Raw genomic sequence first — 26,140 nt, forward strand, 5'->3', positions numbered from 1 at the left:
CCTACTTGATATAGACGGTGTCATGATTGTTAGAAATGTCATAATTCATATATGCGATTTTGATTCATGTATTCTTAGTTTGTGTGAATCTCACAAAACTTCAACCGAAATCCAAAGTAAAGAAGTTATAATTTGCATAAAGATAAGCTTTACTGAAAAGCTTTATTAGAATTATTCAATGAAAAATACTGTTATGAGAATATAATAAGAAGCAAATGTAAACTAAAAATGGTCCTAAATAGGCTCAAATAATAATAAAAAAAAATCTCTTGATTTTGATGAGAAAAAGTGAATTAAGTTCAGTTTATGAGGTTAAACTAAATGACTAAGTACCATTGGTCTAAATGCATATTATTAGACATAAACAATTGTGAATTTGTGGACTGTGTTGTAGTGTCAGGATTGTTCTCATGCCATAACACAGTAGAAAGACAGTCAGCGGTTTGACAACACTGCTCAATCGGCATTGTGCTGATCAGCCTGTGTATCACCGCATCTCAAGAGACGCTATATTTCTATACTTGCTAAAGACCAGTTACCTTCCACTGAGGCAGTATTCAAAACACTCTTTATTCACACAATTCTACCGAGGCTTTGTCTGTGTTGAACAATCAAGGGTTTGGACACAGAAGCAAAATCTGGCAAGAATCAGCAGTGTTGTTCATTATAGTCCCATTTATTTTCATCTTGCGTAATCACATTTGATGGGAAGCTTTGTTTGATTTGATGTAGAGAGCATGTAGTTAAATAGACACATGGTTCTGTTTTTTTTCAGGCGGTGAGATTTTGCTTGACTAGTTTAGGCCCTCACCTTTGGCTTACTGGGATGAGACGTCCTTGTATTTCAATAGCAGGTTTCTTCCTGTATAAGTTCGGGGCTTTTTTAGATTTAATGAATCACATATGCTGGTGTTTTAGTAAGTAAAATAAATTAATCTGTTGTATAATGCTGTGATCTGTTCTTTCCAGATTACATGGATAGAAGCAAATAACATATAATCTAAAAATAACTAACATTGTCCATAATGAACCAGCTACCATTTCTGCACATTTAATTAGTATTTATGATATGCGTCAACATGTTAATGCCACCTTCCACTACACCTAGTACTGTTCAAATTAATTTATGATCAAATGAATAAAGCAAAATAGCTTCACAGGATTAATGGGTTCAGTTGGACAGACGATTTTTAATCACCAGGCTAGACATTTTAGTTTTTGTTTCGTTTTTTTTTTTTTTTCCTGTTTCACCTGCCACAGAACCAGTTTAATCCTGGGACAAAATAGAAATGAAAGTTTGTTTTGTATTTCATCTTCAATAAGCATGCTGATTTAAGTGATATATCATCTCACTTTCAGAACAGATGATGTTAGAGAGACTGAATAGCAGCCTGATTTGATTTGATTATAGATCATAAAGTCTGTAATTATAGTTAAAGGTGTATATTAAAGGAAGTAAAGCCATCACCGACTACAGATGAGGACTGGCAAGAAATTCCTGCTGCTGTTGGCAAGAGTCACTGCCTTCTAAACTACTAATCTGTGGCTTAATCTGAATTTATAAACCAACACTTCTGAAATAGCTGTAGATTATTTGACAGATTAACAATCTAATTTGCTCAATGATTGTTAATTTAGCTCACATGAATTTAGGTGGTTGTTGTGTACACTTGCACTAGTTTCATTTTTCGTCCTCTTTAGGTTTTAGACAGGAAAGTGCAGATTACACAATTATCAGGTTTTTGGGATTCATCTCTCAAACTATAAATGAACCAAAAGGCTCTGAAAAGCAATGTGATCAGAGTAAAGATTGAGGATCACCAACACAACAGAAGCAGACTGCATACATTAAAGGAAAAGAATGTATGCAGTTGGCAGTTTTGACAGTTTGAGAAAGTAAAGTGACTCACAGCATGTTCATTAGGTATTTTTATGGTATTAAAAAGTTAAGCTAAACTGTTTATGACCACTCTGTGTGGAAACACTGATCAGTTGGAAATGTGAAAGAGTGGCTGTGAGCTGCATGGTTAAAGTTGCCTGTGGGCAGGGCGTGTGTGTGTTGTGTGTGTGTGTGTGTGTGGTGCGGCAGGTGGGGGCTGAGAGAAATCCAGCTCTTAATGATGATGACTGATATTTGCTGGAAGCTTTGAGGTCATGACATAAAATGCTAACAACACATTTCTACATACATTGTTTTTTTCTGTATTAGATGTTTTTCTGTATTAGTGATGCCACGTAGCCTACACACTGCAACTAAATGTGGTTGTCACTTCACCTGTTAGTGCTTAATCCTTCTGTTCACACACAGTTCAGTATTTTATGGGAGTGACAACCGCATTCTACAACCGAATTAACTCCAGTAGTGACAACCACATTTACACAAATCCTACGCAGTGTGTACTGTGTACGGAACCGAACTAACTAATTGTTAAAGCTACACTGTGTGATTTTTACCCCATCTAGCGGTGAAAAGGTATATGAGCATCCAGTGAATATTAGTTTCTGTTCCTCTCAATTCCGATTTTGTTTTAACTCCTACAGTGGCCAATGTAGTCCAAGATTAACATGGCTTTCTAGTTTACCTCGTCCATGAATGTTAACTCAAACGTAAACGCGAAAGGCGAAGCTTGAATTAACGGGTATGTCCCTCTTTGGCTAATGTACTTTCAAGATGGAGGGGCAACATACCTTACCCGTATCTATTTTCAATGGCATATTATACACTCACCGACTCACGAGAATACTTTATTACTTGAACGAAGTAAATATACATTAATGAGCACATATATTTTTGAAAGAACTAAGTGTTTTTAGCTAAGAATAAACTAAAATAGTTACACTGTGTAGCTTTAATGAAGTAGTTCAATGTGTATTAACTTGCATCAAATGTTTCTCTCTATGTGTGATGCAAGAAATCGCAGGGTAAGCAGTACAAGCCTTAACTCATTCTTGTTGCCAGATCTAGCTAGAAGAACAAGAACAAGCCCTCAATAAATTGAAATAAATTCAAATGATTGCTTAATGTTAAAAATAAGACCAAAATGCCCTGCACTTGCTCACTTTAAAACCCTTAATAAGTGGAAGTGGCAACACTGCAAGAGCCACTCTGTGAAGTAGCTTTTCCAAGCTGAAGAAAAACACTACACCTCCGTCGACTGAGCTTTAGATAAAACTGCTGAGCATAACGAGTCACTGAAATGTATTTTCTTACCTCTTAAAGTAAATTTAGAAAAAAAAATCCCTAAATGAGAACTCAAAAATTAAACTTTGGCCTGATAAAACATCGGTACCTAGTCGACCATTCTCTGATATTTGTTTTCATGATAATCAAATGTAAAGAGTTTTATCTCTAAAACTGTTTAGCGTATAACGCTAGTATATATATATATATATATATATATATAATAAGTAAAAAGAAATCGCTACTGTAGTTTATACCACTAACAAGGCTCAAAATAGCCCCACACTAACGCAGTAACATAATGCGGGTTCCTACATGCAAAACGAAGCATTGAGAACTTTGTAAGTGTACAGACCGTTTAATAAGAAGATATTTTATAAAGACAGTTCACTTTGTGTATACAGACAGGAGCCATCTTTGGAAAACAGTCTACCAGATAAACAAACAGATAAAACTCTTTACATTCGATTATCATGAAAGCAAATCTCAGAGAACCGTTGACTAGGTACCGATGTTTTATTACACCAAAGGTTAATTTTGCGCTAGAGTTCTCCTTTTAGTGGCAGTGCATATTTTTGAAAATGATTTTGGCCAGAAAAAAAAAATTATTTGGTGATTTGGGAAATTTATGAGCTTTTTAAATGGTCATGTTTAAATGTCCTTACAAGTATGTTTTTGGCGTGTTTGACTATAGTGAGTCTAAAAACATTAGACCCTCACAGTCATAGACAAACCTGTGTGTTTCAAGTGAAAAGTCTTCATGGATTGGATCACATCAGAAAGTAATTGTTACCATTGCCAGATTTGTTCTAAAACTGGCATATTAGAAAGCTCTGGACGAGCAGTGACTCACTGTGGTTGGCAAACATCTGGATTTGCAACACTGTATGCTTTTGTAAAGCAGAAATAGAAGGATTTGTTCCATTCAGAACAGTCATAGATGAGTTTGGAGGGTTTTTTAGCATGCTTTTTTAGCATTTTTTAAAGTTTTTTTTCTTTTATTCATCTTATTCATATTTGTTTTTCCATTAAAACCCTTCCATTATTTTACAGCTAGAGTGTTTTCATGATACAACCTTTTTGCTTGAGTTCAGTATAGACACATTTCAGTGTTTCTTTACAGATTTGGCACGATAAACAACTTAAGTATCTGCTTTGAATTTTCTGCTGCCAAGGCAACACACACATAAATAAACAGCACATTATAGTCCTGACTACAATTGATTTCTTTTAGATCTTAGATTTTTTTTAAATGCAATGGGAAAATCACATTGTCTGTCTCTCAAAATACATTTTACTGGTAACACTTTAAGTTAACATTGTCAACATTTAACAATGCATTAGGTCAAAGTAACAAAGAAAAACGTTTTTATTTACTTTTATTGATTTTTTTTTTTTTAAATTCACACTTGATAAAAATTCCTGAGCTTTAGGTTACGTTATACAATTAAAATGATAATACTGTATTAGTATACTGGATAAGCTAGATTAATGTCATGTTAGCCATTGTATTTACCAATGCTAATGTACAGTGTTACCATTTTATTTGATTTATTTGAAGGAAAATTGCATACGCATTACGCAAACAAGGTAATGTGACCATTGTTCATTTCTTTGCATGCCACTGACAATGTCATGTAACGGTTAATATTGTTACCAGATGATCATAGCAGACCATCAGTTCTTCAACAGTTGTAATAACCTGGTGAAAAGTGCTTGAGGGTGGGTGCACTCTCTATCTTGACTTTCACCCCTCTTTTTGTGTTGAAAAGCTCTTTGTCTTGGGTATAGCTCTGCATGTTCCTATAAGCACATAAACTCATGCTGCAGGAATGTGTAAAGAGTGATTGTGAAATATCCCAGTGAGTGAGATAAAACAGAAGCTGATCACTCCTTCCCATTGTAGTTTAGGCTATATCATTCAATGCTTTTTGTATTTTTAACATGTCTGCCGAGCTTCCTAATGAAACCAGCGAAACCCGTTTTGCTCTGAAGTTTTTTGTTTATTTAAATACAGTTTGTTATTGTGTTCCATGTGACTTTCGAGGGAAATTATTAAAAATATGATTCATCAGCACCTGCTTTGTAACAATAATAAAGGCAGACTTAAAAACTGGAAGTTATTATCTCCAACTTGCTGTAAGACCTTGCTGTTTGCAAGCTTTTTATACACGTGAGAAAAAAGCTTTCATTCATGTGTAATGATGCAAATTTGTATTGTCTGGTATATCATTGACCTTAAATTTCCTTTCCTATTTTAATATTACTTTGTAGGGCTGCGTGATATTGAGGAAAAATCCGACATGCAATAACTTGTTAATCAATCTTTGATATGTGATATGCTAATGCTTTAGGTGAGTAAAATAAATGTAAATTATATTTAAAAACTGAAAAGGATATAACCAACAATGTTTCACATTATTTTTGTGAGAAGAAAGCATCCCTATACAACCCTACAAAACAGCAGTGTTTTACTGTAGCATAACATAAAACGTAAGGGTCATTTTAAGATTGGTGTAAATCAAGGGGTTTAGGGTTTCAAGCCCACATCAGTTTTATTTAACAACATTATTTTGAATAAATCAAATGTACAAATAAAACATTGCTTCGTCTTCACTGTATGAATTAAATATGTACTCATTCTTATTAAATCTACAAAAGTTATTCATTCAAGAGCAGTGAGTGAGTTTCTCTGTCTTTTGTTGTTTGATTAACATTAAGCACACAGACGGAAGCAGGTTTATTAGGCTGCTGTCCCTTTAAGAGCTGCATGGATCCAATATATTGTTACATGCTTGCTTTCTTTCTCAACTGTTTACTCCACTTAACATACTTAACATACATAACTGACTGCATTTACATGAATACTCACCAAGACAGGCATTTTGACATAATTTTGAGTGTATTTGGCAATATAAGCTGCGGGAGAGAACTGAATTCGGAAACACGCTGTCCGACAGGTGGCTTTCTATGTGTGTGAGTACTTCTCTTATTGCGCCTAATAACATAAAGTATGTCAAATGTATGTACTGTAACATTCATGTGTCCAGTCTACTCTCTGCTACTGTATTTGCGTCGACCCAAAACTTGGACTTTTTACCATCTTTTGGAGAATTAAATCCATGCAGTCAATCATGCAAGCCTTTGCGATATGCATATGATGTTTCGATAATTTTGATATGTCGTGCAGCCCTATTACTTTTTTTTTTACTTGCAATTTGTGCTTTTGCAAATGCAAGGTTTATGCTTCTTTTTGTTGCAGTTGGCTCCAAATTGATAAAACTGTGATAACTTTCTACTGATATTTTAATCTTGTTATTTCTCCCCTTATCACACATATTTTTGTCTTATCTATGGTTTCTGAAATCCACACTTGCACAGGCTGACACATAGGCTCTCTTAATTCAAGATCTGTTTAAGTGAGAGTCAGAGATGTTTCAACCAGCCCAGACACATCTAACAGAAATCTGATTAAATAAAGGCTGTATAGGCTTGAATTATGTTCGAGCTCTTGGGGGGTCCACCATAAAGGGTTGAAATGCAAACAATGTAAAATCAAAGAAAGGTTGTACATATACGGTATCTTATCATGTAAAAGCTGATTTTACTACTGATGAATCACTAATGACACATTATTTCAGGGAAGTTTCATTATATTCTTTATTCATTTGAATGGGTACCCTGCAAATTTAGATGAGTCAAAGAGGTCCAAAAAAACTTGATCATGTAGTGTCTTTCAAGGGTGGAAAGACATTTAGTTTGGTTCACAATTTATTCTCTTCATGACAATTCTATGGGCTATAAACCAAAAAAAATATGTATTTGGAATGATAGCATCTGTTATTTCCAAAACACAATAAATAGTCATTTATTCACTGTAAGAGGAGATATCTTCAGATTCAATGTACGGCATCCTGCACAGTTTGCATCAAATACGTTTTAGTTGATATCAAACCCACATCCTGAGGGGGAACTCGGTGACATCCATCACTTCATGAATTTAAAACCAAAAACTGAAACATTCTAAAAGACACATAATCCCTGGGAGACGAAGGTTGACTCAGGGAGACATGTGTTTACAGGAAAGACACTTAAAGGAATTGTCTGGGAAGGCTTAGGAATTCAACCATGCATACATTTGACATAGTCACATACCATGGGTCAGAGTGCTGACTGTTTTTGCACTGTGTGTTTGTGAGTGGATTAGTAACAGAATGGTGTTCTTGGATATAAAATAGAAGAGGTGAACATGAGCTCAGAATATTACTGTTAAACAAATAGAGAAACCTGCTATATCAAAAAAGTACCATTGTACTGCCATGTTGATCATGTGCCTTGGAGTGCTACATAAATAAATCAGTAAGACTCAAAACGTTAGTGTTATCAGTAGTATTACTATAACCATTATTATAACAATTCACCTTTAAACTTAAATCTTATCTCTTATCTATCTCTCCTTAATGAGATACCTATGCACATATAGGCTGTTCAAGTAGTCATTCACACAAATTACCAAAACCAAGACATACACATTAATGAATATATAAAAAGTATTTTTTTTTTTTTCACTTTCAATTCTTTTACTTCAATGAAAGGATAGATTTTTGCTAATTTTTTGAATGAAAGATCAGAAAGATAAACAGTGCAGATGTATTTTTACAGCCATTTTTGATCATATTTACCAGGGGTGCCATTAATTCTGAGTCTGGCCACAACTGTTTTCTGTCATTTTCATAATTTGCAAAGGGGAGTGGGAGTTTTCATTTACCAAACCGATTTGCTCCATTTAAAATATTATCTTTTGGACAATAGTCGTTTAAAAGTGATTGATTTGACGTTTTCAAAATAAGTTGTGAAACCGACCAGGCCACATTGTTACAATACCGTGACCATATTCAGGTGAACCTTTTAGTGTTTGTGGGTGTGAGTGTGGGTTTAAAATTAAATCGTCGTGAAAGGTTATGGGAGTTTAAAATCATTCCTTTCAATGGCAGCTCAAGATAAAGACAAAAGGGTAAGACTTTTTGTTTTTTTAAAGAAGTCATTACTGCTCTTTAGAGATAATAATAATAATAAAATAGCCCTAGTGGCAGCTCAACATCTTATATTTTCAACGTATTGATTCAGAGCAGAGATGTAAAGCGGTTCTCAACTGGTTTTTGGTTTTCAACCACATTTTCCCATGTCATGAAGCTGCAACCCAAATTTTTAGGAATTTGAATCAAAAATGAATGACACACACAGCCTCCCGCTCTACTTAACATACATAAACTTTAAAAATGTCACTTACACTGATGAACAGTAAGGAAAAGCTTATAGCAGTCCAAAACTTTTTTTTTTGTTATGTTGATGAGACACAATCATAAAAAAATTATATATAAACAACACAAAGTGAAACTAAAGTGGTATGGAAACCAATTTCCATGACAAATACACAACATGAATTAAAAACATACTGAAGATGCATAGAATGGACATCATACCTGCATGCAATTCCTTTCCAGCTAACACATGACATACCAGTTAGCCTACATTATTTATTAGTACTTTTCTGTAATTTCATTGAACATGCTCGTGATTTATTTGCTTTTCATACATTGACATTTACATTGAATCATTTAGATGCTTTTAATCCAAAGAGACTTCCAAATGAGGAGAGCAAAAGAAGCAATTAAACTAACTCGACAACAGTCATATGCAAGTGGTGTGACCCTTCCCAGTTTAGTCTAACAGTATACGTAATGTTTTTACAAAAAATAGATATAGAGTAGAAGAGAAAAGAATATACTGAAGTGATATACAGTGCATGCGATGAAGAGCACAGTATAATCCCTGACAGATGAATCAAAAACTTTCACGCATGTCTTTCAAAATAAAAGTATGACACTAGAAAAAAATTTTGAATTACGTTTTTGTTGTGGTTGATGTTGTTTCTTTACACTTCACAACCCATTTAAAAAAGACTTAAGTATTTTATTCGCACTGAATGTAGGCTCAAAGATGCACTAGACATGCCGTGAAAAACAAGAAAGAGTTTATTTGAGAGGAGAGTAATCCCGTGTTTATTTTCTAAAAGCTAAATATTGCAATAAATCAATGTCGACACAAGACTCTTAAGCATCTATAAACACTCAAGTTTTAGTTTAGCGCAAGTGCTCAAAAAGGGCATTAGTAAAGCAATATCTTTCAAAATTGTCTCTTCAGTATAACGGATAGATAAAATAATGTTAAGAAAAATTAACTAGTCAAAGCCTACTTGCAGCCATGTCCTCATCTTATATATAATACACCTGTGATTCAGCAACTACCTGCTAATGCACTCGCATTCAGTTTGTGTAAAGTAGCCCAGTTGACGAGTTTGGGCAAGTAAGATCAAAACATACAAGATAATACCTTAAATGCCCTGTTGGTGGCGATTTCACTTGTTTTGTAGCAGAAATAAACTTCTGCAGAAAAAGTTTTTCAAATTTAGTGGCAGCAAAAAGTAACAAAACAAACAAACAAGGAAGATAAACATCTACAAAACTTACATAAGGACTGGTGAGCTATAACTAATCTAAATTACAATTCTGAGTTAACTTTCCTAAATCAAGATTACAAACACAAAAGTATCTTCCGGGTCAGCTAACTTGTCTATGCTTTCCCTCTTCATTAATGTAACTAAACAAACAAAAACTCACCATCCTGTACAAAAGAAAAGAAAATCCAAAACCACCAACAACTGTTTTTCTGTTGTTTTATTTTTTATATTTTTATTATTATGATCATGTGGCCTGTTGTCTTTCCTTGCATGATTTCACACATCCTGTATCCTGAATTTTAATGAATGCTCTGGGGACAGTCTGTAATGTATGCAAACTGTTTTTATGTAATGAAGGGGTGTGGCTCTCCCAACACTGTGTGCAGCAGCTTATCGTGTGTGGGTAATTTGTCACATTACCACTGTACCATGAAGCCAAGTGATGCATCAGATAATTCTTTGGTCACATTAACTGTACCTGTTTACATTTAACTATCCTCATAATGATCTTATTTATATATATACATTTTAAGGAATAATTAATTCACCCAAATATGATTTTTTTTTATGTCTTTATGTCATTATGAACCTGTATAATTGTCTTTCTTTTTGTGTAACACAAATAAGTGAAGAAAAAATAATATAATACTGAGATTTTTTGAGCCCGATCTCATGAATGTCATTTCTCGTGCCATTTATACGGCAAAAACGTGTTTCGTACGCGTTTTTCGCATGCATATGATACGCACTTTTTGGAGTGTAATACGCACAAACTCCCCACCCGCCTACCCCCTAAACCTACCCCAGGGTTTTTTAGTGCGTAGCATATATACGCAAAAAAAACATTTTTGCCGTATAATGCCACGAGAAATGACATTCTTGGTATAGATGCGCATTTTCATGAGACTGTGTTGGATTTTTCATATAATATTCACATAATATATGTGAATGGGGATCTAGACCTTTGCAAAAAGTAAATGTTATCGAACATCTGACACTACACACAACAAAACTCAACACAAAACTCAACAACAAAACACACAAGAAAACAGCAAGCATTTTTTAATAAACCATAAGAAAAGCATCTAATCATAGCAAAGTGGATATGTTTGTTTACACGACCTCTGCAATTCGGCACTTTAGTAAAGTCACGTCATGTTTATTTATATAGCACTTTTTTTTAAAGATTGCTTAAATCAAGCAGCTTTAGTCAAGTCAAGTCAAGTCAAACTTTATTTATAGAGCACAGGTTTAACACAACCGTAGTTGATCCAAAGTGCTTTCCAGTACAATAAAATAGTTCAAATAAAATAAAATAAATAAAGTAAAAAGAGATAAAATCAAGTAGCAAAACCTTTGGTGTATCGACATATACAACCTGTAGAACACCGACTAATTTAAAAATAAATACATGACCTTATTCGAACGCAAGAGAGTAAAAATAGGTTTTTAAACTGGATTCTGATGGTTAAAGGTAAACTGTTCCAGAGCTTTGGCGCAACAACAGAGAAAGCTCTATCACCTCTTGATTTACACAGAGAGAAAGGGACAGATAAAAGTGACAGATCACAACATCTTAGTGACCTAGATGCTGTATATGGTCTAATAAGATCACAAATATAATCTATTTACCATATATAATTTACCATATTAAACATGAAAAACAGTGTCAGTCAGTGTCTCGTTTCTTCAGAAACTTAATTTTCTACTATAAAGCAGTCCAGCCGAGGAAGTTAAAGCAGAACTAAGTAACTTTTTTTACCTTAACTGAACAGCTTTGGAGTCATTGTAATGTTAATATTACTGATTTCGTGTTGAATGGTGATCGTCTCACACCCCCCTGGTGCCTGTGAGCCGCAAAACCACCCTTGCAACTTTGGGCCGGCGGCTCGCCGGCCTCAGTGTTAGGAAGTATCGTGAGATTTCAGGTCTCGCGAGGTAACGAATTGCTTTACGGCACTATACGCGCACACGCATGCGTACACGCCCCCGGCCATCCAGGAGCCGGCTAGCTATAAGAAAAAGGTAACGCTAGATATTGAATTCTTCAAGTTTTCGTGATGGCTGATGTAAAAGAAGAAGAAGACAGCTCGGAAGTGTTTATCAGAGAAACAAAGAAGAGAAAACGGACCGGCTTTTTCAGAATAGAGAGAACTGAAAGAAAGCGAAGCCTGCAAAACCGATGCTGACCTGGCCTTCTTGCTGTTGCACTTGTAAGTATCTTTATAATAAACTGTGTTTAATGTTTGTATTTCTTGTAATTGTGACCTCGGGAGTCGGGATGTTTGCTATTGTCTGTTTTTTTTTTTATTATTATGCTCGCTGTCTGTTACCGGCTTACGAGTACGTTAGATACTGTAACTTAGATGTTAGCATTTTCATTAGCAAACAAACTTGCTTGTTTTCTGTAAGTAAGTGTTTTGTCCGTTCCTCTATCAGGGTTTATTTGTGTTTCTCAGATCGCCTATAAATCGATATGAAATTCTACAAATTATGCATTAGTTTAGCTTGTCGTCAGCCTCAGAATTAGTAACGTTATACTGTGCTGCTGACTTGATAATGCATAAACCGACACGAGAGCTGCTAGCTAATAATGCAACTTTTTTATATTTATTTACCCACATTTACACAAACAGAACTATAAGTAAACGATAAATTGCATTGCAACTTCACACATGCAACTCCATCTGTGCTATTTTGACCTTGTCTATAAATGATATGTTGATAAAAGATTGATACATTTTCTTTTTCCTTTTTAGCTACAAGCGTTGGCAAGTGTTATCAACTCCGAGGCACCCCAGACCACCAGTACCACCGGTCTCAAGCTTCAATAATAAAATAAACAAACTTGTAATAAACAAATTAAACGTGTTTGACTTTCTTTGGTCAATCGTTACGATAGACAACTCGGATCACCAGAAAAATTATGAATGTAACGTAACATGTATTTTGATAATGCATAATCAAAGTAGCTATAGCTGTAGGCTAAACTAAAAATAAATAAATAGCGGAAATATTTCTTATAGTATTATTGATTTTTAACCATAATGTTACTGATAACGTTTGGTAACACAATAAAAATATACACTATCTCAACATTTGAATAATATTGTTCTGAGAATCATACCTCAGTGGATATGGCTCGGGCGTCAGTTTTGTTTGAAATGTGCTGGGGACAGAGACGCATTCGGAAGGGTATATTCAAAAGTGCTGGGTAACGCATTCATTCTTTTTTCTCTTTCGAGTAGGTAATGTTTTGAACGACGATGTCCATAGCTTCCTGATGCACATAAATAAAAATGAGCACAATACAGTGATGGTCCGGCCAGAGGTTCCGCACTCGAATAGTTTTTATTTCCCCCTCATCAAAACCAATAATGTTTATCAGTGGTTGAATTGATATAATGTTTATCAGTGGTTTTATATGTTTTGATGAGTGGGGGAAAATATACGAGAGAGGAATTAGAAACCATGAGAAAAAGGGACACGTTTGTGTGCATTTTGATTTGTGATTTCACCGGAAAGAATCTCCGCAACGGATTGAAGCGCGTTTCTGAGAGAAGCCAACACATTTCAGTGCTAGATCGCCTGTTATTTAACAAACAAATGAAACGAATGCTGTTAACTGGAGATGTTTTATTTGCATTGGTACATCTGTGCCGCGAGATGTTTCAAAAGTGGTGGGGACAAAATCCGTTTGTTCGCCGGCTTCTCTGAAAACAAATTCACATGGCCTGCCTGAACGAGATGGGAGGGGGAGTTGACAACGAGTTTACGACAGTTTTCTCATATATATATACTCCGAAACTGTAGGGGGAGCTCGAGAGAGAAACCTGCGAGAAAACAGCAAAGAAGTTTCCAGTCTTACTGAGCGCTGCTTTAACCAGAAAGTATTTCAAAGTGAAAGAAGGCGGAGCCTCCACGAACGCCTACCTATTACGTAATGGCCACAGACCAATGATAATTCAAAGGTGTTTACCAGCCAGAGCAAACTGTTTCAAACTCCAAACGAAGTTCGTTTTGGCCTGATTTTGTTTGGAATTGCATCACGTCATTTCGTTCTTCGATTTCGACAAAGTATATCGGGGTCTTAAATGTGGAATTGTAATGCAACTGTAATTTTTGGGTGAACTATCACTTCAAATACTGTGTTCGGCCTCATGCTTGTCTTTAACAATATGAAGTATTGAAGAATATTGCTTTATATGTAAGGATAAAAAAAAGAGCTGACATTTGTTTATCTAGTCATTTCAGACACACACAACAGAATACAGAACAAAAGGCACACTCTCTCAGATGAATGCAACATGAACATAAAATGTGGACCTTGTACAAAAAGCATTGGGTTTCATTGCGCACACACAAACACTTACACATTGTCTATGTCTTTTGGGGGTGGTCAGAATGTGTGTGGATTTGGGTCAGAATGTCAGTGTTATGTAATGTAGCAGTTAGGTGTGGCCCAATGCTCCTTACTGGGCAGCGTAACCTCTGCTGGGGATCTTTGTCCTTGCCCAAAGCTCTCACAAATATTTGCTTGCTTAAAGTACCCTAACCCTCCCAAATGCATTGTCCTAAGTAATGAAACCATAAAGATCTTTGATTATAGATTTAGAATCCAAGTTTGAGTCCTTTTTGGGAATCCTTTCCTTCAAAATCCACAAATAACACTCGGTGATCAACTGCTCTCACATCTTTTGAAAGTAATTTTTTCAATTCTTTGTTCTCGTCTGTATATTATTGATAATCTTCCAAAACATATCGGTTACCTAACGTAACCTCAGTTCTCTCTAGAAGAGGGAACGAGTATTGCGTAAGTTAGCTTATGCTACGGGAAAGATTCATCTTTTCGAGATATTGAAACCAAAAAATTTTCCTTAATTTTTGTATTCTTTGTCAACGCAGTGTAGCAGCTAGCAGACCTAAAGCAGGCTGTCTAGCATGCTCATTGGCTGCCCTGCGGCAACTGCAGCAGCCTACCACTGAGCCCGGCGTGCCGCCACGTCCAATGAAGGGTGCTCGCGCCCTCATCATGTCTTAGCCCGCCAGAATGGCCGTAGCGGGGCTCGGTGGCCGTCTCTTTGGTTTCCATCGATGGAAGCGAAAGTCGCGCGCAATACTCGTTCCCTCTTAGGTAACCAATACGTTCTCTTGCGAGAAATTCTCTCGTATTGCGTAATTTAGCTTACGCTACTGGAACCCTTTTTCAACGACGTGCGCGCCAAGCATCCACTTAGTCCCAGGGAATCCCGGAGATCCCAGATAACGGGGAATTAGGCGCAAGTATATTATAAGCACTCATAGGGAATACAGAGTAGCGTCGCCGGCCCGTATAAGCATATAGCATATTATTAACCCAATATAGTGCAGCTCAACCAAGAGAGCTAAGTCACGTGAGAGTAGCCTGCGCACGAGCAGGTCTGGACAGAACTTACATCTCACTTATACTGACAGAAGTTTAGCCTGCAGGGCAGGAACTTCCAGATTATAGAACCTAACAAAGGTGGACAGGGAGACTAATTGGCGAATGATCTCATCTAAAATTTGTGACAGGGACAAGACAAGTGATGTGCTGTCATGTGATCAAGTGGATGTGTGTTAAGATGATCACTTATGTTCAGATCATGTTTTTTTTTTATGCATACATAATCAAATTTTGTGTGACAGGTCAACACACATCATATTATTATTCACATCTGTGTGAGTCACAAGTTACACTGATCAGCAATTCCTTTTAAGTTTAAAGTTTTCACATTTGAGTCACACTATCGATATTTCTTAATTGGATGCATTTCGTTTTAAATCCAGGAATCTGTGTTAGTGGGTCATAAATAGGCTTGGTTGACTGAAAAAAAAAAAAAAAACCTCAGACATTTGCCAGTAATGTGTGTCATGTAAACAACGAAGGACTTCAAAATGCACTGAAAGGAATATTCATGGATATCTGTATGATACAAAATCTTAAACTGGATCTGAGTTTATTTAGATTATATGAAAACACACAGGCAGGCTTGTCAGGTTTTTGTGATAGCATCCATAGCCCTGAGATCATGGCTTCTCTTACTGACACACATGCTAGATCATGTATTTGCCTGAGGGCTCAAACAGTCAGAGAGGAAACTGAAGTATTAACCCTTTTTTTGAGCCATAGCTAAACACATGGGTGTCATTCACAATATGAAGCTTGATTTTTTAATAAAATATTTCTGGAAAGTCTATAACCAACATAGATTGTCAGTTCAAAATTTAGTAGGATGAAGCAGGGCTGTTGGTTTGGATTAAGAAACCAGAATGCCTTGCCATTTAATCGCATTCGACACCCTTGAATTAATGTGAAGTCTATAATGTGATAAGTCGAGCATGAACACTGGATTGTGGACAGAACCACCAAATCAGACACCCTGCTTGCTGAAGATCTGTGAGACTTTCTTTTACTATAATAAACATGTCAAAGAAAATGTTTGTCTTTTCCCCCTTAACCCTCAAAAGGTCTTTGTTTCTGTTTGCAAATCTGGTCTTTGGGGTCAATATGACCCCAACAATTGATAGAGAAATTGTACAAAAACTATACATTTTTAATAATACAAATAATATATATATTTTTTTGTTTACTTCTCATCTATTCATTAATGCTGTGTTTTGGGAGATAAGAAGTACTTTTGTGCCTATTTACAACACAATTCCTCAACCACACCATAAACTTGCAAATGAAATCTTAATTTTTTATGAAAAAATCACTTTAATAATGATCAAAATTTAATTTAAATTGCTTCTGGATATTGAGCTAGGTGCTATGTGTAGAATTACGCCATCTCCTGGTTAGAGATAAAACTAAATTCTTTACAGTTTTAGAAATAAATAGTTTTGACCAGCAGAGGCAATAGAGAGCCATTCATTTTACTGCATGTGGCCTACTACTTCTGTCACAACTTTTGAAATACATTTTATGAATTTTTATATATATATAAACATAAGAAAGGACATTTAAAATTATAAATTTTTTAAATAGTATAATTGTTGTAGTTTTTGATGCATTTTGAAACGTCTGTTTTTACAAAGTGCCACAGAAAAAGGACAGCTAAATGCCACATAAGACACACCTAAAGGACAAGACTTGGAGTCAGATTTTAGTTGCACATTGTTGATTTTATTGAACAAAGTGTAAAAATAAATAATTAACTTTAGAATGCAAAATAAATAAAATAAATAATATGAAAACAAAAGCAATATGAGTGAACATCTAATCTATCATTTTTTCCAATAAAATTCTGAACTTAAAAAGCAATAACAAGCTACAAAAAACATGTAAAACAAATTGTAAAACTATAATCAGTGTGTGAGAGTGTGTGTGTGTGTATTAGGTCTCACACTTTAATATCTTTGTTCTTCATTTGTGACTGATTTCATTTGTGAGTTCTAAAAAATGCTCTCTGTGGCAGTACACTAATACATGTTTGTTTGTGTGTGTTTTTGTGTGTGTGTGTGTGTGTGTGTGTGAGTGAGCATGTTTTTTCTACATCACATTTATGCTCTAGTAGTAGGCCTTTATTTCTGTGTGGAAATTTTCTGATTTATGATGGATTTATATTTTTTTTGGACAAATGAATACAAAATATTTAGTTTTTTTCACATTTCCCATTCATTTCAATGTGGGGTCATATTGACCCCGAAGACCAGATTTGTAAACATTTTTTTTACACACCTTCAGAACAACCGAATCAAGCCCAGTTTTTTTGTGTGTGTATAGATAGATTTTGTAGGAAAAGTCACAAAATCTTATTCCACTCAGATAAAGGAAACCATTTTTTTTTATCAAGGAAAAGTCGATTGGGGTCATATAGACCCCAGGGACCGGGGTTCAGGTATTCTTCAAGCTGTAAAGTTGAGATTTACGATAAGTTGTTCTCTAGAAAAGTTTGGAAGTATGCGGATCCTTTCTGCACCTTCCTCATATTTCTAACAGTGAAAAATAAATGAAATAATATGTTTGCGTTATGGGGCACAGAAGTTGTGTCTCAGAACTAAGAGAACCACATTATTAAACAAGTCACAGTTCTCACATAATGTGGGGAGGAAGAAAGATCTTTCTGAAGATAAAAAGCATGAAATGGGGTAATGTCTTGTAAAAGGCATAAAAATAACTAATATTTTGCAAAAACTGAATAGAGATCATCGAACTGTCAAAAGGTTTCTTAGTGATTTAGACCACAGAAGAACTCGGTCAGATAAAGGCTTAATAAAGGAAGTTTCTGTCAAACATATTAATTGTATTAAAAGAGCAGCTATAAGAAAGCCACTGTTGAGTAGCAAATAGGTATGACGCTGCTGGTGTCTCTGGAGTCCCAAGAACTTCTCCAGGCTGAAAGATGTGCATAAAGTTGCATTTCATCCACCCCTAACAAAAGCTCACAAAGAGAAGCATTTGCATTAGGTTTAGAAATTCATGAAGACTCATTTTAAATAGTTGTATTCATTGATGAATGCTGTGCTGCAATGGATGGTTTTGATGGATGGATTGGATGGTTGGTGAATGGCCACCCACCCTGTTCCAACAAGACTGCGACGTCAGCAAAGAGCTTGCAGGTGATTATTTTGGGCTGGAATATTAAGAAATAAGATGGATGGTCTCTTTAAGGTCTCTGAGAGTGTCAAAATGACTAACTAACCATTTTATGCTATTACAGGATTGTGGCTCACTCACAAATCTTTTGACAGATAATCTCACAATATTAGGTTTAATATAAAGTTTTCACACAATATTAGTTTTTGTCATGCCTTTTCATGCTTTTCATCTTCAGAAAGAACTTTCTTTCATTTCTTAAGAACATGTGACTTGCTTAATAATGTGGAACAACCTCTTTAAGTAGGTTTTCCATTTAAGAGGAATTATGTTGAATCATTACTTCACGACCAATACAGTTTAAATGTGTGAATGTTAGCCGGACATATGCCTATTCGCCATGTTGTCATTATCATATGTGTTGTTGCGTCGCTTCACTGCCATTCACAAATCCTCCACCCGTGGCCTCATGGGATAGTAAAGTGTTTATCATATGCACACTTCAGAATTTCAACAGAAGTAATAGGTAATTCGGGTTCATTTTGGCTACTCTGTTATAAGTACTGTTCGGACATATGTCTTGTCACATGTATTTGATTTCGGTTGCAGCGTGAAGGAAAAGTCGATAGCATACTTGTGGAACTAAGCCAAACTAATCTTAGACTGCTCCCTGGTGGTTATATTGCAAAATGGTTCAGTTGCACAATCGTTAACTTGCACAATAAAAACTGACTCTACATTGAATGGAGGAGGGATCCTTTCAAAGGACCGTTTTTATGGTGTCAAACTTTATTCAAGAAGGTGGTAGCCCTTTTGACAGATGACAATTAATTCCCATTACCATGAATTATTCATATTGCACTTTAATGCTAAAAGATAGACTTGTTGCTGTGTCACAATGCATATTATAGTGAGCAGTACAAAATCAACAAAGCTGTTGCAGCACTTAAATATTTATTCTGAACCTGAGACCATGACACCACATCCTTCCAAGAAATATATGCAATAAATTCACTTAATTAGTTTTAATTTTTGTTTAAATGTGCTAACAAAAAACACTGACATTTTAACTTGTGCCACATACTCTTAAAAGTTAAAAATATATATATATTATTTCATATTATAATATGTTTCACTATAAAATAATTTTCCTATAGTTTCTTTTTTCCCCTCTTTGAATTTTGGTTGAAATGTGACCTGAACATGTTCTTTACTGGTTACATGTGATTCACATTATTAATGAATTAATTGTATTGAAAAGTCATTTTATCTGTCAAGATAATACAGAAAAACCAAATACAATGTTATAGAGCCCCCTTACAGTTGTTTGCACTGATACTTTACATCACCATTGCAAACTATGGCATCTTTATACTACATTAACAATTGGTTCTCTGTTCCACAGGAGTTTTGATCAGATGAGCATCCAAACAGCAGACTATTCGATGACCGACACCTGCCCCACCCCTGTCCGCTCTCGGGCTAATTCCTTGATAAGCCTGGACCTCATCTCCCTTTCAGATCCATCTTCTCCCACTCGCAAACACAGGAAGGTAGGTAGATCATGGTAGCTCTATCTGTCTGTCTGTAAAACTGTGGACATGGTATGGAGGTGGTATGTCTTTTAATCCTGAATATATAGATATTCTAGAATTTTTAGATATATATATCTTAACACTTTGTCCCGTTAAACAATAAGAACATACTGATCTTGATGACATCACCAAAGTGTACTGTTAGGAAGAGGAAGTTGACTGGATTTCCTCTGCTGAGTTTGCTTTAGCCTTGGGCAGCTGCTGCTCTACTTTGATCAGATTACAGCAGTTACAGCTCCCCGTACAACAAACACTAACGGACACTGAATCTGAAATATATTCCGTGTTTTATGTGGCTTTTTGAATTATGCACAGATGGTTTTTGAGAAGACTCAATTGTAATGAATCATGTGTTCACAAACCAAGGACATGGTACATTGCTTGTACTATGGCTTAAGCTTCTAGCGAATTAAAACAGCTTAAATGTGTTAAACATACAGTACATTTTATAAGCATTATCGGCTATTTACAACAAAAATGCCATGGTTTGATGTTAGTGAAATAAGAAGCTATAGTTATTTATATTTGGTTTTCCCATTTGCTGATCTGTTTCAGTTCCATTTATAACGTAATGATCTCTTGAACAGCTTCAATATAGTTCACCCAAAAAAGAAAAGTCATTATTTACTCACAGAATTATTGAAGAATTTTCATTTGAATCAAGTGTTGTTAACTCTTTCATGAGCCTGCAGAGGGCAGCACAGGCTGAACAACTCACTGAACTACACATTAAATACATAATATGGACATCAAAGGAACAGAAAAATGTGTATAGAAGTATGATTTAAAGATTATATACATTTATAGTCCATTTAAAGTCCGTTTGTCCACACAACCATTTGTTAGTTATCCATACACGGTAAAACCTATACGCCTTCACTTTATGTTTCTATGATATTCTAAAGTTCAGGTTCAGGTTGCTCATTATTCCAGTAGCACCTCATTGCAGTACACAAGATCCAGGGGGCGGAGTTGTATCCAGATATAAGGGGTGGGGTTAGGGATCAGGGGGTGGAGATGGATTGGTTTAGGTACAAGTAAGGTCATCCCTGGATTTCGACTTCTGGACAACATTTCGTCTTACCTAGATCTGAAATAGAGTAATGCAGGGACGTCAAAACCTGGAAGACTAATTCGCATCTAGTTTCCTCAAGGTTTTCCTATCGGGTTTTACAACAGTTTTTTTCAATTTATGAGTAAAATATAGCCTGTGGTAAACTTTACTTGATAGGCTACTTTGAGTTTTTGTTCTATAAAGTAAATTACACACACCCCTTGTGAAATTTTGAATCTGTATTTTTGAAAATGTAACTAAACAGTTTGGGGTGTGAGTGTGTTGTTAAACATAACCTCAAATGATCATCAAGTTATGGCTTTATTTTACTCATAAATTGAAAAAAAAAAAAGCCTTATAAAACCCCCAAGATCTCGAGGGAACGAGGGTTAGTCTGCTGTAACGAATTAGTCTTCTGGGTTTTGATGTCCTCCCTTCACCCCTCTATACTGGGAGTCTCTTTACCAAAGATTGCAGTAACAATATTGAAAAAATTAGAGCGTTCACTTTGACCTACTGAGTTGACAGAAAAGTAAAGTCAAAGTCATACAACAGTGAAGTTAAACAAAATCCTCAATAGCAGTATTAAGGAAGGCTGACCTTTCTGTTGTCCATGACAAAGAGAACTTCAAGGTTATATCCTTCTATGGATAACCACCTGATGCCAAACAAAAACACACCTTTTTAAAAAGTTATCAGCAATAACTTATGCTTATGGTTTGTTTTTTTCTATTTAGCTGATACTTTTCATCCAAAGCAATACTTAAATGAGTGAATATTTTTTCAATTAAGTGTTGTACTCAATTAATGCACAATGCGTAGTTTGTGAGCGAACGAAAAATCCAGTTCATTGTCACACAAACTAAATTTAATAATGATATTTTTTTAACTTTATTTAATTTTATTCACTGTTTCACTTGATGCTGGTGATATATACATAAAGTTAAAGAATCCAGTTGGCAAGTGCAATACAGAAATTAATATAAATCAGTAAAGTAATTGTTCATTGTTGTACAGGTGTAGATATTTAATTGTTTTGGAATTATAAATTAGGCTACATAATACATTAAAGGTTGACAACATTATTATTATTATTATTATTAATTCATTATTAGTTGAATTATTTATTGTTATTAATGCCCGGTTGTCTGTAGAGTCACGTTAGACAGGAAGGGTGTGGCGTTTGTTTGAATGTTGTCGGTCTTCATACATTGACTGTGGTCGAATAATGTTCTTTAACGTTGCTCAACAGCTCTAAAGTGAGTGCACTTACATGTGGCACAACCTGCAAAACTCCTGGATCGGCGCCACCAAAGTAAACAGAAAATGATTGCAACTTCAAAAAGTTTTGTCATTTTTTCGGTTCATGCAGTCTGCGACTGAACAGCGATTGAACGAGACGGTCTGAATTTCGTAATCGGGAAAAGAGCTGGATTAATAACCTGTCGGGATTAATACCCTGTCGGCTATTCGTTCTTCTCTGTTTTATTGCTGAGAACTTTGGACTGCATACAATGATTTCTGTGTTCTGATTTCAGTACACTGCATGAAAAAAAGAAGAAAAGCAAACAAACTAAACATTTTTTTAAAAGACACAAATTTACCATCAGCTGGATAAAATGGTAAGACTGCTATTTTATTTAAAACGGATCAAACGTTAAGGGAAAGTAGCTGTGTTTGTTTTCGGTGTTTTATGGTGTCTGGAGAGTTTTTGACTGGCTTAAAACACATGATTGAGCTGCCATCATATTATGTGATCGGTAATTATTATTAACGCAGGGGTTCGCTCTGAGCTGAATCGAAACCCTCTTTACTGCCCAAATACTGTGTTGGTTGACAGCCACAACACTCGGTTTTGAGACACCGTCATTGTCCTATAGGATAAGTTACAGTGATCCTACGAATCACTTTTTTTGAACAGTTTGTTCAAACGAGCCGGTTCAAAATAATTCAGTGATTCTTTTACGCCATTATTTTGCATATCTCAGCTGAAAACGTTTAATGTCCATTGATACAACTATCATTCGGTTAAGTTTGCTTTTCACTCGGTCAGGGGTGCGTTTCTCAAAGCCAACTATTTGGTCGTTGGTTCTGTCAACAGTTCGATTGAACTTGCGACCATAGTTGTCAATGCTTGTGGCAAACGCACACCAGACATATTTATGAATCACTGAATCACTGAAAGGTATCGACTCCAATAAATGATTCGTTTATGAATCAGACTTTAGTAGGTGGAGATAAAAGCAAGGAGGTACATGTTTCAGAGAACTGCTCTGTAGAGGAAAAGATCATTTATTATTAACGGGCAATTGGCACGGTATGAGGTTAGTCATTTCATTTTTTTTTTTTTTTTTTTTTTTTTTTTTAATATAATTAACGTTAGGCCTAGATTTTTTCCCCAAAACGTACAAGTAGCCTAACTGCAGCGGGAGTCTGGAATTTATGTTATTGTCAACGTGGCGCTACAATTTATGTTTATGTATCTGAAAGATGGAGCAGATCTCCCTCAAACCTAATTAATTATAAATTAAGTACTTAATATGTTTACTTATGTTTATCTATCAAATGTATATTTTATGTTTCCGTTGAAAAAAAAAATATTCTTGATTCATTTAAAATGTAATATTTGGAGTTTTACATTAATGTCACTGTTTAAAAAATAAAGTATTAAACCTGATGTCATGTACCACATTTTTAGGTAACAATAATTACTGTAAATATAGTATTTTGTTGGAGGCTGTATGTCTAATTGGGGTTGTGTGTGCTGACTTGAATGTTCTGTTGATGTACGCTTCCTCTTGTTCCCGGGTGACTGTTCTTGCACATCACTCATCTTAGAGTGCCCGCAAAGGCTGGGTCCAGTGGGTTGGTCTCATGTTCAGGTTTTGAAGACCATAGATTGTAAAGTAGAGGTTTTGGGACTTGTCTCAAGTCTCACTTGTCTTTCTGGAGACATTTTACATACCTTTTCCAATGATTGTGTGTGGCTATCTTGTGTTGAATTCCTTTACTATAATTAAGGTTTTATGCATTATGTAAGAGTGTAATCGTGAATAATTGATTTTGAAGCAATCCGGTTACGATAAGCTGTGCCGTATAGATGTCATTTAAGGAGGCCAGTTGGCAGTTGGGGGAAAACAAATACCAGTTACCGTAGTTACCTATGCTTTTCTATGTGGGAAATAAGCATAGATTTGGGTTTTTACCTTCCAACAAATGGAATGAATGCTAAAACAAGACTGCTGGGAATACAAACAATGCAGTGACTCTTTACTTTGCATATTTTGAATAAGTAAATTGTAAATCAGTAAATGTCAGAACTCGGATTACTATTTGCCAAAACAGAAATACACAGTATTATTGGTGTTATTTTGTATAAATCATTTATCATAATTTAGTCATTAGAACTAAAATTGCTAATAATTTTCAAAATCTGTATCCCCCTTAGCACATTTGCAAGTACTCAAGTTTAATAATAGTTATTTGAGATTTGTATTTTATTTAGGTGTTCTTACTTGTCTTTGTTCTTCCAGAGTTCTGAGGAGAAGAGTGGAGTTTTGAATCGTATTGGAAGTTTTTTCACTCGGAAGAAAAAAACCAGGACCACATCAGATGACAGGGATGAAAGTTTGTCGCCAGTGGCAAACAGCCCAACCAAGTACTCAGGATCAGACGAACTGAGACAGACTCAACACAGAGAGATTGATGATAATTCAGACTTTGGTCCAGAGAACAGAAGCCCCAGTGTGTGTAGCGTAGCTTCCATCGTCGCATGTGGAGGAGACTTGCCTTTTGCCGACAGTGGCAGTAGTGGACGAGGGAGCGTAAAAGAGGTGGAAGTGGTCAAAGTGAGCAGGGTCGAGACCTCCTGTGACACGAAGACCGAGCATCTGGTGCAGGAAGTGAACAGGAAGCTCAAGGTATACCTAGAGGTGACAACAGACACAACAAAAAAGAAATGTGCAGACGTCCCTGTACACACTCCTGACACGCCAAAGTATTCCAGGGCCTCAGGGGGGACTGAGAGTAAAAAAACAGTTTTGAAACCCACCATCACAGGAGGTGGGAATTACACGGCGCTGGTCGGGGTGACGCTGGGATCACATTCTAGAAACTCACCATCCTCTGACATTCAGCCTGGAGAACAGACGGTAACTGAAAGCATGGGGAAGAAACGAAAATCACGCAAACTAAGTAATCAAGAAGGCAATAATGAGCTTCTCACCCCAACAAACACTACTTCCCCTGAGGCAGAGGAGAGGTCAGCTCAGTCTTGTCCCTCACCTGGTCAAGTACACAGAGCTGTGTGGGCGGAAACTCACCTTACAGAGGAGGAGAGTGAGAGCTCCATTACTGACTCACTTTCTCCTGCAGAACCTGCTCTGGCCAGCCCAACTGAGAGTTACTCTATCCTCGGTGCAGTTGCCAGCAACACTCCTGGTCTTTCTTCAGGCAACTTCACCTTACAAGACAGCACTAAACCACCAGACGAGGAAGCTCGAGAGAGACTTATTCCTAAACCCCTACATGCTGACAGCAATGAAGAGAAACGCAGAAGCTTGAAACTGTCAAAGAGTGAAAAAGTCTTTGCTAAAAGAGTGTTAGTTGGTTCTCAATCAAGCCTAGACGGGGAAGAACAAACTGAAAGTGAGAATAACTTGGATATAACGCAGAATGTACAGCAGGCTAGGGTGAAAATGTAAGTGCTCTTATGTTGTTTTTGTGTGTCTGTGTTGGGTTACTGAGCAGCGAGTCCTTTGTTCAGTCTGTACAGTGCAGATTACTGTGTGCAATATGATACTTGGTTTCCCATGATTTTGAGTATGAGATGAACAATGACTCTCAGATCTTTACATTTTCTGTATGTGTATATATATATATATATATATATATATATATATATATACACACACTACCGTTCAAAAGATTGGGGTCGATGCTTTTGAAATAAGTCTCGCATGCACACAATGCATACAATAAAACAGTAATATTTTGCAATATTATTATAATTAAAAAACAAAGTTTTTATTTTAATGTATATTAAAATGTATTTTATTAATGTGATGGCAAAGCTGAATTTTCAGCTGCCATTACTCCAGTTTTCAGTGTTGAATGATCTATCAGTAATCGTTCTAAATAATGTGATTTGCTGCTCAAGAAACATTTATTATTATTATCAGTTGAATGCAGTGTTGCTTAATATTGTTTAAAGAAATCATGATGAAAGTTA

At 35.8% G+C, this 26,140-nt stretch overlaps 1 protein-coding gene and 1 long non-coding RNA gene across 3 annotated transcripts in view; both read left to right on the forward strand.

The window, feature by feature from the left end:
- crybg1a (crystallin beta-gamma domain containing 1a) overlaps positions 1 to 26,140 on the forward strand; it is a 42,973-nt gene that overhangs the window by 756 nt on the left and 16,077 nt on the right. Inside the window, exons 2-3 of one of the 2 annotated variants that reach the window (XM_039694705.2) lie at positions 19,667 to 19,814; positions 24,444 to 25,609. In XM_039694705.2, coding sequence (XP_039550639.2) covers positions 19,667 to 19,814; positions 24,444 to 25,609 — 1,314 coding nt within the window. Of the gene's footprint in view, positions 1 to 19,666; positions 19,815 to 22,097; positions 22,533 to 24,443; positions 25,610 to 26,140 lie in introns of those variants that run through there. The other variant, XM_089120374.1, reaches the window with a different exon arrangement.
- Positions 11,441 to 12,568, forward strand: LOC148973565 (uncharacterized). Its single transcript, XR_016146689.1, has 2 exons — positions 11,441 to 11,914; positions 12,461 to 12,568. It is a non-coding gene; the product is annotated as an uncharacterized LOC148973565 (long non-coding RNA).

Source organism: Pimephales promelas, chromosome 15 (genome assembly GCF_988280905.1).
Source record: "Pimephales promelas chromosome 15, fPimPro1.hap1.1, whole genome shotgun sequence".
NCBI lineage: Eukaryota > Metazoa > Chordata > Actinopteri > Cypriniformes > Leuciscidae > Pimephales > Pimephales promelas.